At 32.5% G+C, this 14475-nt stretch overlaps 1 protein-coding gene across 2 annotated transcripts in view; it reads left to right on the top strand.

The window, feature by feature from the left end:
• Window positions 1-683: 683 nt before the first annotated feature.
• LOC145284814 (coatomer subunit zeta-1-like) overlaps window positions 684-14475 on the top strand; it is a 113530-nt gene continuing 99738 nt past the window's right edge. The window contains exons 1-2 of one of the 2 annotated variants that reach the window (XM_080133776.1): window positions 684-786; window positions 8630-8698. In XM_080133776.1, the coding sequence (XP_079989902.1) occupies window positions 685-786; window positions 8630-8698 (171 nt within the window). In that variant the 5' untranslated portion in view covers window position 684. The remainder of the gene's footprint in view (window positions 787-8629; window positions 8699-14475) is intronic. The other variant, XM_080133777.1, reaches the window with a different exon arrangement.

Below are 14475 nucleotides of genomic sequence, written 5' to 3'. Positions count from 1 at the left end.
CAACGTAAAGCGCCGACACTCCCTTCCCATCTTTAATACTAGGTTTTCTTCCTGAAAATCGAACCTTTTGCTCGATATCATAACAAATTGTTTTTTCGCTGTTAAAAAACAAAACAAAACAAAAAAAACCCCCAAAAACTACTTGATGAAATTAAATGATTTTTTTTTTCGGAGAACTTCATTCATTCCATAACGGATACGTACAATTTAAACTTTTTTCGATATTTTTATTTTTTAATGTCTTGATTAAACTGTACAAGTACCTTTTCTTTTAAACAATAATTTCAGTGACTATGATAGGATTGATAAATAAAAATAACGTAGTTGAAACCACCCCTTAAGGGTCAACACAACACATGCGGTTCATGCCCGTAACGTGGTTTCACTGGTTTGGTGGTTGTTAGTATCAGATTTGTAACCTCCTTCCAAAAAAAAAAAAAAAAAAAAAAAAAATCATAACTGACATTTGAGAGAAAATGTAATTTTTAAATCAGAAAATATCATCAGTAGTGTAAACCCGGTCTCGTGTGAACGTAACCGAACGGAAGTGGTCTGCGAATAGTTCGGCAATTACTTTTTAAAATTTATGTCATTTTTTATTTTTAATATACAATACAATTTTACTAGTAATAAATAATAATTTTATAGCCTGTGTTTGAAAATAAAAAGACATATTTGTAAGAAATGACGATCTCGCTTAGAAAAAAAAAACAAAAAAACAAAATTTCTGCGCTGCAGTCGTCATCAATTCCACGTCAAGTCAACATGGTGGACTCTGCAATACTAGTAAGGCGTTATATCTTTTATTGTATTTGTCAACGATTCTAATTTGATTTTCTTGATTAATATATACTGCATACTGATTATGTATAACATAGTTTCCAATGGTCGTTCATTGTTTGATGTAACCATTGATTTCTGAGTCCGGACTTCTCCCTTCCGCTAAAGATCGTCATATTTTCGTACACGTCGTTACTAAATAAGTGACAGGCTCCCCTCACCCATTTGTTTTTATTTTCTGTTGTCACATAAAATTCTCGTTTATTCTTATTCCAAACGTTAGAGTTTGGATCAAAGTGTAGTATCTTTTCTGTTCTCCGTTAGAGGATAAGAAATCCTGCTATTCTTTGGAGCTGGATTTTATTTTTACCACATTAAAAACTGCCCCCCCCCCCGTTGTGATATAGAAAAGTTTTTTTTTTTTTTTTTTTTTTTTTTTTGACGACCTGCCTCCAACCACCCCATGTGAAGAACGGCTTTCGAGGTTGGGGGTGATTATTCCGAAAGCCGTTCTTAACATGGGGAGGTTGGAGTGTTTATAATACGCTGGGGCACGTCGTAAAAATTTACCGAAAAGAGTACTTGTGCATTTTACAAACCATGCTGAAATAATAATGTTATTATTTAGAAAACCGTTCTTAATAATGGGGAGGGATTAACTATTTTGTCATTTTATCTAACAATTTAATAAACAAAATATAAGAGCGTAAAAATTGAAAATACTACCTAAAAAATAGCACGGTCCGTAAACTGCACAAGCACCAAGAAAAATAAATAGGGACAGTTGCCTGATTAATTCCTATTTCAGTCACGTAATTTATTTAAAGTAATGTGCTTCTGTATTTATCGACCCGCAATTTCTATGAAGTTATTCGGGTGTGCCAGAAACTGCCGGGCGAGCCTTATTACAAAAAATCATAAGCCAAAAAACAAAACAAACAAATTGTACAACCTCCTCCCCTTCCCCAGGTTAAGAATGGCAATGACCAATGAAATTCATTAAGTAATACTTTGGAAAAAAAATGTCTTAATATCCAGAAAACTATTTGTCGACTGTTTCAAGTTCTTCCTGTCATCTGCCGGGCACACCCGAGTAACTTCGTGGAAATCGTGTGTTGATGAATGCAGAAGTACCTAAAGTAGTATGGGTTTCGGTACTCCCCCTCCCAAACAACTTCTTTTTACGTAACTCCTGTTTTGATAAAAGTAATAAACAACAAACTATAACATGGTCATCTTCAAATCTAACATGAATAAATTTCGGTACTGGTGCATTTATTGATCTGTGCTGAAATAATAACGTTATTATTTAAAAAGCCGTTCTTAACATGGGGAGGGTGTTTTGTACCTATTCTATACTTTAACCTTACAATTGAATAAAAAAAGCATATCATAAAACTTTAATTAAACTTGGAAATACAATTTAAAAAATTAGCGCGGATCCGGATCAGTAAGTGCACTAGCACCTAAATTTCTATTGAATCCTCCTCTTTAATAATCTAGCTCTACCCAGGTTCCATCATGTCTACACCATCATGCTCACACTTAAGCCTTATCCTAGAGTGGCTTCCAGGCCTTGCTAAGTTGTGACTTCTAAGTTAAAACAAAAAACACTTGAAGCAAGTTTCATCGTAGGCAGGAAAAATATGTTTCTGAACAAGTCAAAAAAAGGAAGAATTCAAGTTCATGACTCTCTTTTAATTAGAAAATTATTCACTCTAGTTTTCCTTGTATATTAACTGAGATGTTGCCCAAGAATGGGGACCTAACTCATGAAGGTGTAGTAAGAAATTCGACTGGCAAAATCATTAGATTGTATCTAATTCAGTATGAAGTACTTGCTTGTCTAACTAAACTGAAAAGCTGTGACACAGTGAAATGATATCTGTGAAACTAATCCTATAAATATGTAGGATGCTGGAGCAACGCCGAAGGTATGCTAGTCGACGATTATGATTATTCAAGCCTTCTTCAAGTCCAACAGAAACAAGTTCCTGATGAACCGCCCCCTTAAGTAAGACACTTTATCAAATTTCCAATACTAGCAATTACTACGATACTATCCCATTGATTACTATACACACAATAACCCTTATCTCCGAGTGGCTTCCGGGCCTTGATAAGTGGTGACTTCCATGTAAAAAAAAAAAGAAAAAAAAAAAGCCAAATATGTTTCAGAATAATCAAAATATTTAGAATAAATATTTATTTACATTAATTAAGGAATGTTAACTTAAAAATTTTATAACAATTTAGTTGACATCTTAGAATAATGACATGTAAAAATATCAGGTGATTATCTTGGTAATGTATACTAATGACATCATTTAGAAAGGGAGATTGATCTTTTCGAGATACATGTTGAGTTGGTTGGAGTTGAGAGAGGGACAGAGACGGTCTTCAGAGCATGATAGTTCCGAGTAGAGGGCGTCAGAAATGGCGATAGTCAGAATCAGCATTGTTACTTTCCAAAAAAACACTCTGGAATAAAAAGTTTTTGAAAATAAAATTCGAGGCTTTGTCGTTCTTGAGGAGAATTTCCTTTGCAGCATCCCGTCAAACCAAAAATGGACCAGATATGTTTTCGATTGGCCAGATATTGAAACCCCAAAGAAGTCTTTTTTTTTTTTTTCTTTTTTACATGGAGGTCACCACTTATCAAGGCCCAGAGGCCACTCAGGGATAAGGATTATTGCGTGTACAGTAATCAATGAGATAGTATTGGAGATTTGATAGAGTGTCTTACTTAAGAGGGAGGTTTGTAAGGAATTTGTTTATGTTGGACTTGAAGACATCCAAGTTGTAGTCAGGTGGGAAACAGGCAAATGGAAGAGAGTTCCACAGTCGTGCACTTCTGAGAAAGAAGCTCTGCTCATGGAATCTACGTTTTGATTTAGGCACAGATAAAGAGTGGGGAAAATTATTGACAGTAGTTTATAAGACAATAGTCTTATTCGTTCTTTGTGTTGTAAAAGTATTTATGTATATTCTTGTCCCATTATAAACTATATTTAAATGTACATACGCAAATAACGAATTCTAGATAAACAATTGCAGAAGACACATCTGTTATATCAAAAACATCAGATGATACATGAATTAACACACGCATTTACGTATGTAATATAGATGACTGTGACATATATATACACTCTCATACAATCTAACCACTAGAAGACATGGGTAAGTAATATACACTCGTTTATATATACTCCCTGACAATATGACATATATATTATGTAGATACTGTTCTGCAGTATCACAACTCTTTGGTTTGGCTAGACTAGTGAACTGTTAAAGACCATCAAGCCAACAAGCAAAGTGTAGATCAGACAACTCTGAAGAAAATATACCATAATACTTATAGAAAAGACTAACAACATTACATCTGTGAGAGAGGGTACCGAGAAAAGGGTGGGGTTAACCAAAATGCAAATATGTTTCTGATAAAAAAAAATAATCAAGATGATCACAAGAGAAATCAAGTGATTTTAAAGCCTTTAAACTGTTTGACGGCAGTTGAAGTTCGGTACTTGTATAGTATAATCAAGAGATTAAAAAAATTAAAATATCGAAAAAAAAAAAAATGTCTAAATTGTACGTATCCGTTATGGAATGGAGATCTCCAAAAAAAAATTTCACTTAATTTTATCAAGTAGTTTTATTTATTTATTTTTTTATTTTTACAGCGAAAAAACAATTTGTTATGATACCGAGCAAAAGGTTCGGTGTTTAGGAAGAAAAGCTAGTATTAAAGATGGGGAGGGAGTGTCGGCACTTTACATTGAGTTATCTCTCCGTGGCGTGTTCAAAAAATTCAAAGATGTCTGACTTCAACACGCTGTCATAAAAACATGTTTTTTCGCTGTACAAACAAAAATACTCAATCAAATTAAGTGATTTTTTTTTTCCGGAGATCTTCAGTCTAGAGCAGATATGCACAATATAACCTTTTTTCGATATTTTCATTTTTTTTTTTAATGTCTTGATTAAACTGTACAAGTACCAAAGTTTCTAGGCAAAAGTCAAGTATTATTGTTCATTTATGCTGATGAAGCGAAGAGAAAAAGTATTTCATGAAGGAGAGACAATGTATGTTTAACTTAAAATAATGGTTTTCATGAAATTGGTTCTCGCTTTTCGCTCTAAAGCACCTTTTCACACCTGAGGTTATTCTCTATCTCTACATATCTGCTATAACATTATGTGTGGAGTATCGTTGTTATATTTGAGCTGATGAACCTCTGTCCCATTTGAGAGTCCTTGGCAAAGTGCAGAAATGTATCTGCAATTTGAGATTAGCTCCACTTTTTCTTCTGTGTATGCTTTCGCTCTCTCTCTCACAAACGTGATGTTGCTAGTAGTGTTTGGATGATTAATCAGAATCGGAAAAATCGGAAGATTTGGGTGGTATCGGGATCAGAAAAATTGATGCCTATTTTCCAATGCAAAAATGATTATTTTCATTGTCTTTTTTTTTTTTTTTAATTAGATTTTGTTTAAATCAAAATCTTCCATCGCTGATAATAATGATAAAATAATAAATATTTATTGATTTTAAATTACCAGTAAAGCCAAAAAGGTTAGATCATCCTCCACAAGTGTATTTTGACGTTTAGGAAAATATCTGCATATTTAACATGTTTTTATGAAAATCTGGGGAAATAACAATCTCGTAGTTAAATAATTAGAGATTTTTAAAGGATCGAAATCGGTAATTTAGCTCAGAATCAGTAATTGCATTGGAATCGTCCCATCACTAGTTGCTAGTCTCAGTCTTTTCCGCAAGTGTATTCTTCAGAATTGTCTGCTCTATTCTTTGCTTCTTTTGTTCCAGCTTGTTTGTTCCAGCTTGTCTGTTGCCCTGTCAGTGGGGCCGTAGAATATGCTGACTGCCCGCCTGCAGAGAGTAAAAATCTCTCAATAGAGGCAACCTGTAGGCTTAGGACAGAATCTTGGTGGTTGAAGGACTTGGTGGTCATGTTTAAACACCTCAACTTCCCTAACACGCCACTTTGGCCCTTACTTTGACTAGACAAGAGGTCAAAGAGGCCCGATCTGATCAATCAGCTGGTCATGTCAAGCTCCATTATGTATAAGCCACTCCAAACTTAACAGGTCCTAGATATGACCTTAAACTATATCCGATGGTGAGACCCCAGCTTGCAGGCCTTAGGGAGTGTGGAGCCACCCTTTAATTGCCATTGCTCCCAGGTCCACTCTGACTCGAAGTTGTAGTACCTGTTAGGGTCCCAACTATGGGTTAAATAGAATATGACTTAAAAAACAAATATACTATATTAAAAAATCGTTCTTCAAAATCACCAGGTTCGGCATTAAATAACTTGAAAAGGTTTGATATGCCGTAAAACAAACCAACCAACCAACCAACCAACCAAACTTAACAAAATACTTCTCCCCCACCTACTTAACACTATCTTCAAATATATAATGGCGAACGATGGCTAAGGGTCAGTCAATTGGTAAGACCCAAACTCTTCACATCTGCTTTCGGCATTAACATACCCTACACTGACTTTAAACATAAAATCAATCAAATATTTTATGCAAAATGGCAGCAACAATGGAATAACATAAATAACAAACTATACCAAATCGAACCTATACTGGAAGAATGGAGATCAACTAGAAAATCAAGAAAGGAACAAGTAGTCATATCTAAAATACATATTTGCCATACAAAACTCATGCACTCCTTCATACTAAAATAGGAGTAGCAACCACAATGTCTATTCTGTCAAAACTTGCACAGTCACACATTTTTTTGTAGAATGTAGAGCCCTTGATACCGCTAGAAAACAATATCTAAAATCTAAGAATATGAAGAATATCTTTGAAAAAAAAAACTGCTTGAACAAAATTCTCATCTTTGAGAGTAACAACACTATTCTTAAAAATATAAAAAAGGGAGAATTTAAAAAAAAATTTTTTTTTTTTTTTTATACCCCCGCATTAAATAAAGGTTAGATATTCTGGTTAAACATCAAACAAACTAAACAAAAATAACAACTCTCTACAAAACAACTCGACTAAACCCTATGAATAAATATTTGAGGATATTAAACCTTGAAGTTCAGAATTTTTTTTTTTTAATGATTAAATTTAACATAACCCAAAAAGATTTTGAAAGAAAGAAACAAGGCAACTAAACAGAACACCATGAATAGGTACTTGAAGATATAAGGAAGAATTCTTGATAAAATTATTTATTAAAAAAAAAAAATAGATTACTAGAGTGCCATCAGTTATAACCGAAACCAAAACTTATGAAAAATTCTTGGTAAAATTATTTATAAAAAAAAATAGACGACTTAAGTGCCATCAGCTGTAATCAAAATCGAAACCAAAACTTATGAAGAATTCTTGGTAAAATTATTTATGACAAGAAATGAAAGTACATAACAATTAAACGACCCAGATGTAAGCGTGACACAGAAAATAACACATACATTATCGTATTAATAGTCTTTCATCTTGTTAGCTCTTTTCATAAAGTGTTTAATGCTTTTTCTAGAGCAATTTCCACAAGAAAAACAGAATGAAAACGTTTTGTTGGTTAATTCTCGATTTTATTTATTTATTTATTTTTTTCACAAATTATCTTCAAGTGTAAACCGTTTTCAAAAACATAATGAAAACAAATTATCCTGATGCAGGAAGGAGATCAGTGGTGGAAATAGATTTGCATTCTTAATTCCCCTCTTGAATTTGTCATACTTGGTGCCTTCAATAAATTTCCAGACACTTTTTATACAGACATTTAAAATTGTCGTAGACTCTTGAAAATTCTATAAGTTATTGCTATACATATTATGAGATGACTGACCAATTTTTATGATTTCAGGTTAAAATGAACAGCTACAGCAGGAATTGGAATGCACCCTACTAAAGCCTGATTGTTACAGCTGGTGAATTTTATAAATGCAATGTGGACGTGATGACAATTAAGAATAACGATATGCAATAAAATTGTGTTTTAAACTTGGAAAAAATGATGAAAAAATGTATGGAATGATTCAGACTGCTTTTGGACTATCGCGTATGAATCGAGCATCAGTTTTTGAGTGGCATAAGAGATTCAAGAAACGCAGGGAATCTGTGAGGAATGATGGGAGGTGTGGGAGGAGAAAGTCAGAATACCAGTGTTGATTGGCCAAATAAAGATTTCATGGATAAGGACCGTTGTGTGTCTATAAAGACGATAAGTGCACAGAATTGTAAACAATTTTTGTGAAATGTTAAACCGTACTCTGTTCGATAAATGTCGGCACGTTACGGAAAAATGGTTAATTAAACTATAGAAGCACCTGTTAAGCTATACAAGTTTTATAATTGAATACCCCCCTCCAAAAAAAAAAAAAATAACGAAAAACATAAAAATATTTTGTTAACCGGTCGTGAAAATTTACTGACAGCATTATTTTTACTATTAAATGAGGTGAAAACTTTTTTTATTTTATGAAAATATCTTGTGATTTAATATGTCCGCTATGTGTTTATACGCCTTGTAAAATGTCACGTAACTACCGCTCGTGCATAGCGTAAATGAAGTCGGTGAAATGGTGTCTGTGCACATGCACAATCAGCCGACTTTTGCCGTTATATTTTTGATTTTACAAAGAAAAAAATCCCTTGGAAAACTATTAATGTCTTCGAAACTGTTAATTTGCAGCAGATACGGCTTTCAGATTCTTTTTTAGCACACTGAAATCTACAAAAACTATATATTTTTTTCTACTGGTTCGAGTTCACGCTTTTTGTAAAATAATACCAAAATTTTGAAGATAACATTTTTTTTAAAAATCTGTGCTTTTCTTTCCAATTCCAGGAACCTACTTTGCATACAATCAAGGCCATTGCTATTCTTGATAATGATGGATGTCGCTTGGTTGCCAAGGTACGTATAATTAAAAAGATTCGTAACTACCAACAGCTAGTGTTGTGATAATTAATCAGAATCGGGAAAATCAGAACATTTGAGGGTATCAGAAACGTTATCAGAATCTGAAAACTTTATCCATATTTTCCAATGTCAAAAATGATTGTTTTTTTTTTTTTTTGTTTAAAACAAAACCTAAAATAATAAAAATTTATTGATTTCAAACTACCAGTAAAACTAAAATCAATAGATCATCTCCTACAAGTGAATTTTTACGTTTAAGAAAATATTTTTACGGTAATTTAGTATGGAATCGATAGTTGTATTGGAATTGTCCCATCACTACCAGCAGCAAAATGGGTACTTATACAGTATGGGACATGGATGAAAATTGCAGTTCCAAATAAATTAACAGGAAACTAATTTGTATACTTACATATCAGGCAAAAATGGGTATCTACGCCAAAAATGAGGAAAAATTGAATAGAATTTTAACTTAATCTGTCAGTTAACCAAGTAATAAGAAATGGTGGCTTGTAAAAATACGAAGATTCTTTATGATTTTTTTTATCAATAAAACATATAGAGCCAACGGTTCATACATTCGAAGCGTTTGAAAAATAGATAACATAACTTAGGTGGCCCGGCATTGCCTGGTCATTAGATATGCTTTAATATTATATTTTAATTTATGCAGATTTCGTATTATTTTTATTAGATCAAACAAACATTATATATTATTATTATATTGTACCTAATATATAGTAGTGATTTCCAAAGTAAAAATATGACTAGTGAACCATCAGCTAGAATTGAAACCAAAACATACACCTCTCTAGTCTTATACATTAATGTTTGACCGAATTCCATACATATAAAAAAATAACATTGTTTAGCCTATAATTTTGAATTAATTATAATTTTGAATTGGCGCACGTATGGTAAATGGTATATTCGACTTGTGTGAGGCCAAGATCAATGCTTTTTTTTTTTTTTTTAAATTTTGACCTCTTAATAGCAATTTACCGGCTAAAATTTTATAAGTATGTCCAGAAATAGTATCAAATTATTTTCCTTCCATAGGTAAACTGTATGGAGAGTTTTACTGTGTTTTTTTGTTTAAAGTTTTCTATTTGTGTGTTTTCAAGGAGAAAATCTTAAATCTCGTCAATATATCTAAGGCATTCTGGAATAATCTAAATTTGAATCGGCAAGATTCAAGGAATTCTAAGAATAAGCTGTATTTGCGCAGAGGCTGTTCTTGGCCTTCGGGCCAGGAGCGGAAAAGGAAGTAATCAGTTCTGGTCAATGTGAGAGCAACCCTTCCTATCGGACAATTACTTTTTAAGTCAATTAGTTTGGTCAATGTGGGGGAAACCCTTCATATCAGACAATTGCTAATTTTGGACCCTGCCAGAGTGCCCCCTTGAGGAGCTGGTTTTTTCTCCCCATACTAAAAAAACGGCCTTGTGCCTAATTTGCTCAGTGGGGAAGCAAATAAATAAAACGCTGTATAGTACTCCACTAAGAGGGTTTCCAATAAAGAATCTGAAATCATGATTGTAGAAATTATTGTTAAATTGAAAATGAGCCATCTTAATGATGAGTCTGATAGTGTTGGGGGAATCGGTAAGTTGATTTTTTTTTTTTTTTTTCAGTTGCATATGAAACGTTTCGTAAAGGGGACATTAATATATAAACATACGACAGCCTGCCCGGCATTGCCCTGTCGTAAATTACGCTTTAATATTATATTTTAATTCATGCAGATTTCATATTTATTATTATCTATTGATTATTATATTGTACCTAATATATATTAATGATTTACAAAATTAAAATGACTTGTCTGCCATGAGCTAGAATCAAAACCAAAACATACAATTCTCTAGTCTTATGCATTAATGTTTAACCTAAATCCATAAATCTTCAAAAACTGAAAAAAGTATTAACGTTGTTTAACCTATAACTTTTAATTAATGCATGCATAGAAAAAAACAATAGGCCAAGATCAATGTTTTTTTTTTTATTTTTTAATTTTGATCCATTAGCAGCTAATATCTACTATCTAAAAACCAAATAAAAACGGTTCTACAGACCTTATATATCAACTCTGTAGACGAAATATTCAGAGGAGTTTAGTAGAGACTTTTTGCACACATACCGACAAGATCACTTTTATATGTAGATATATATAAATATGTGTGTGCTAGAATGTTTTCATCTTAAATTCTATGCAATTATGTAGAATGTAGACACTATAAATAATGGTCGTCCAAATCACATTCTTACAGCATTCGTAGACATTTATGCTGATGACACTACTATCTATGGTAGCACATCTAAGATCGTAAATGACCAAGTTCTCTCCAATTCTCTCTCCTCTGATCTTGAGCACGTGGTAGAATGGGGAAAGGAGTGACTGGTTACTTTTAATGCATCTAAAACCAAACTTCTATCTTTACATCATCAACATTCTGATCCCCATCCGGCATCAATTGAAATAAATCGCTCTCGTCTTGGGGAGGCCTTGTGCTTTGATAAGCTTCTGGGCTTGACCTTTACTCCTGATCTGAAATGGAACATGTACATTAAATCTGTTGCCAAGGCTGCTGGAATAATGGTGGGATCCTTCTGTCGATCCAGTAGATATCTTAGTGCTGACGCAATTCTCTATCTATATAAGAGCCAGGTACATCCAAGGATGGGGTACTGTTGCCACATTTGGGCAGGAGCTGCTAGAAAGGACTTGTCCTGCCTTGATAGAGTCCAAAATTGACTTTGTAGCCTCGTAGGAGATGTCCTTTTCTCTTCTCTGCAACCTCTATCTCACAGAAGAGGTGTTGTGAATTTTTCTCTGCTTTATCGTTATTTTCATGGCAAGTGCTTGACTGAGCTTCAATCTATGGTTCCCCCCTCACCAAACTTTCACAAGAAACACTCGTCTAGCTGAAAACACTATCAATAATTTCCCCCACACTTTATCTGTACCTAAACATAGATTCCATGAAAAAAAGCTTCTTTCTTAGAACTGCACGCCTGTGGAACTGTCTTCTGTTCTCCTGCTTTCCAGCTGACTAGAATCTGGTTGTCTTCAAGTCCAATGTAAACAAGTTCTTGATGAGCCGTTCCACTTAAGTTAACAAATTTACCTAATTTCTACTACTAACAATTACTATATCGTTCAATTGACTACTGTACACTCTTAACCCTTATCCTCGAGTGGTCTCTGGGCCTTGATAAGTGGTGTTGCCTATGTAAAAAAAAAAAATTCAGCATAATAGTGAAATGAAACCAGTCATCTAATAAGAAATCATAAAAAATAATTAACGCTAGTTTTTTTTTTTTTTTAAGGAATACGCAAATTAGTTAACCTTCATGTAGTTGCTTGCATATCTGTAACTGAGTATATTAAGAAGTTAGTTTTCATAACTTTTAAATAAAAAAAGTAGGCTTTTAATATTAATGCCAGAACGACAAAAGACTCAGCTTTATCTCTATATCTATGAAAGTGTCTGTCTGTCTGTGTGTCTGTACATTTCCCTACGCAATAACTCTGTCAATTTTCAGTCTACAGCCTCGAAATTTGATATACAGGGTACTGAGATTTGGGAAAATCTTTGTAATCCGTTTTTGACAGGAAATTGGGCTGTTAATTTGACCTTTGAGAACTCTACCAAACTCCTCTGCCAATTTTGGGTCTAAACACTTGAAATTTTAGATATAGGTTCCTTGGACATAGATCTTACTTAATAACTTAATTTGAGCCTAAAACAATAAATGCTGAGGGGTCATAATAGGGGTCAAAGTTAAAAAAAAAATTGACCGCTTTTTTTTTTTTTTTCTCAACATACACCTCCAAACACCCGGGCAATGCCGGGCTGAAATGCTAGTAAGTATATAGATTAAAATTTTACTTGATGGTTTTTTTCCAAATTTTTGCATGATATGTAAATTTATCAAAGATATTTTTTACTTGGAGTAAGATTTTCATATGTACCTCATACTTTATAAGCACCGTGAAATGTCTGAATTAAGGATTAAAAAAGTAAATTGAGTTCAATTTTAGTATAAGAATTATTGAAATTTTTTGCTCAAAGTTTAAATGGAATTTTTTGTTTGTCTTAAATTGTATTTCCTGTCCTTAAATAACTTTGTACTTTGCTTTCCATGGCAGTAGCTCTACCCATGGATCAGTCTTCCTTCACGTATCATTGGTTTCTATGAATGGCCTGTCTTGTTGGTGTTTCCACTGATGTTGAACTGTGGTTGTGTAGGTTTGTTGAACTGGCTTTGCTTGGAAAGAAAAGACAAAATGGTTGACTTGTTTTAAGAAGAAATAGAAATTGATTTTGATCACTTAAATTTTGAAATGTAATTATTTTGTGAAATAGGAATTAGTGCTTGTGCAATATAATTGAACTTAAAAAAGTACTTTTTAGGTAACAGCATTATTACGTGCTTACATGTCATGTTGAAATTAGTTAGAATTATGAAAAATGGTAGAAAATCTAGAACTATTTTTTGTAAAAAAAAAACAAAAAAACCCACTAGTGGTCTACCATTTTCTATTTTAAAATGGATTATAATTATTTTGTCAAAATCATAGATTGCAGTTATCTCGCCTGGATTTTAGGAAGTTTTCCACACTATCAAATACAATAAAACTATAATTTGATAAATTTTGTTTCTTTTTGTAATTATTTTTCTATTTGATTGTTTTTCATAATTTGTGCAAGTTTTACTAATTTCAACATAATTTTAACAGTACACGTTGATATGTAAAATTGTTTATGATCTAAAATTGTTTGAAATCTCATACTACACAAGCATTTAGGAATTTGTTTCAAAACTTGGCCGTAATTGATTGATATTAACCAACATGTGTAATTAATGTGGTGAAAAGCACACATACAAGCATAAATATAAACACAATTTAATTTAGATGTGTATTTTTTTAAATCTTGAAAATCAATATAATTGCATATAATAACTTGCTTTTATTCTGTTTGGTGAGTACAAGAAAATGTCTCAACTTTAATAGTTTTCTTAGGCGGAATAAGTATTTTCAGGGAAAATTAAAGCAAAATATATTCATACTAATAACATATTGGAAGTAGAAAACAAAAAATAGGCTAGTCTGAATCAAGTATTGGCAAAGTATATATATATATATATATATTTAAATTTTGCCAGTTTCCACTTGGAGCTTTCACTTTAATTTAAGAAAAAAAGAATTAATTCAAAATGAAAATTTGTTGCTAGTTCATAAACCCCTTCAACTCTATGCAAAAAACAAAAATACTAAAAATAAAAATATTTGATGAAAACAAACAAACATGTAAATTGATCAAGTAGTTTTATTAACAAAAAAGATAAAATAAAATTTTATGGCTAATTGACACTCTCTCGACACCATTTTGCAGGTTAAAGGAGATAATTCCAACTAATTCAAACTTTTGCGAGATTTTAGGAAGCCATTCTTAACATAGGCAGGGCTTAATGATTCCCATTAATCATTTAAAAATCATTTTCTTTATAAAAATTAAACTACAGGATCAATTTACCTGATTTTTGGTGCACTGTATTTTCTTTCTGTCATAGATATGTACATCATAAAGATATATTTATTTATATAATTCACCTGGGAAAGAAATTAACATTAAATTGCTTCTAGTTGGATTTTGAAAAATCATTTGGTATTTATTTTTATTTCGGACTATTATTCTCATCTTTATTAGTTGTTGTTTTTCATCTTTTATTGGTTTGTTTATTCACAACGTTTCGGCCAACTA

The sequence above is a fragment of the Euprymna scolopes genome, chromosome 9, assembly GCF_053919585.1.
Source record: "Euprymna scolopes isolate OS-2025 chromosome 9, ASM5391958v1, whole genome shotgun sequence".
NCBI classification, from domain to species: Eukaryota; Metazoa; Mollusca; class Cephalopoda; order Sepiida; family Sepiolidae; genus Euprymna; species Euprymna scolopes.
This window is presented reverse-complemented; position numbering and strand designations above follow the sequence as displayed.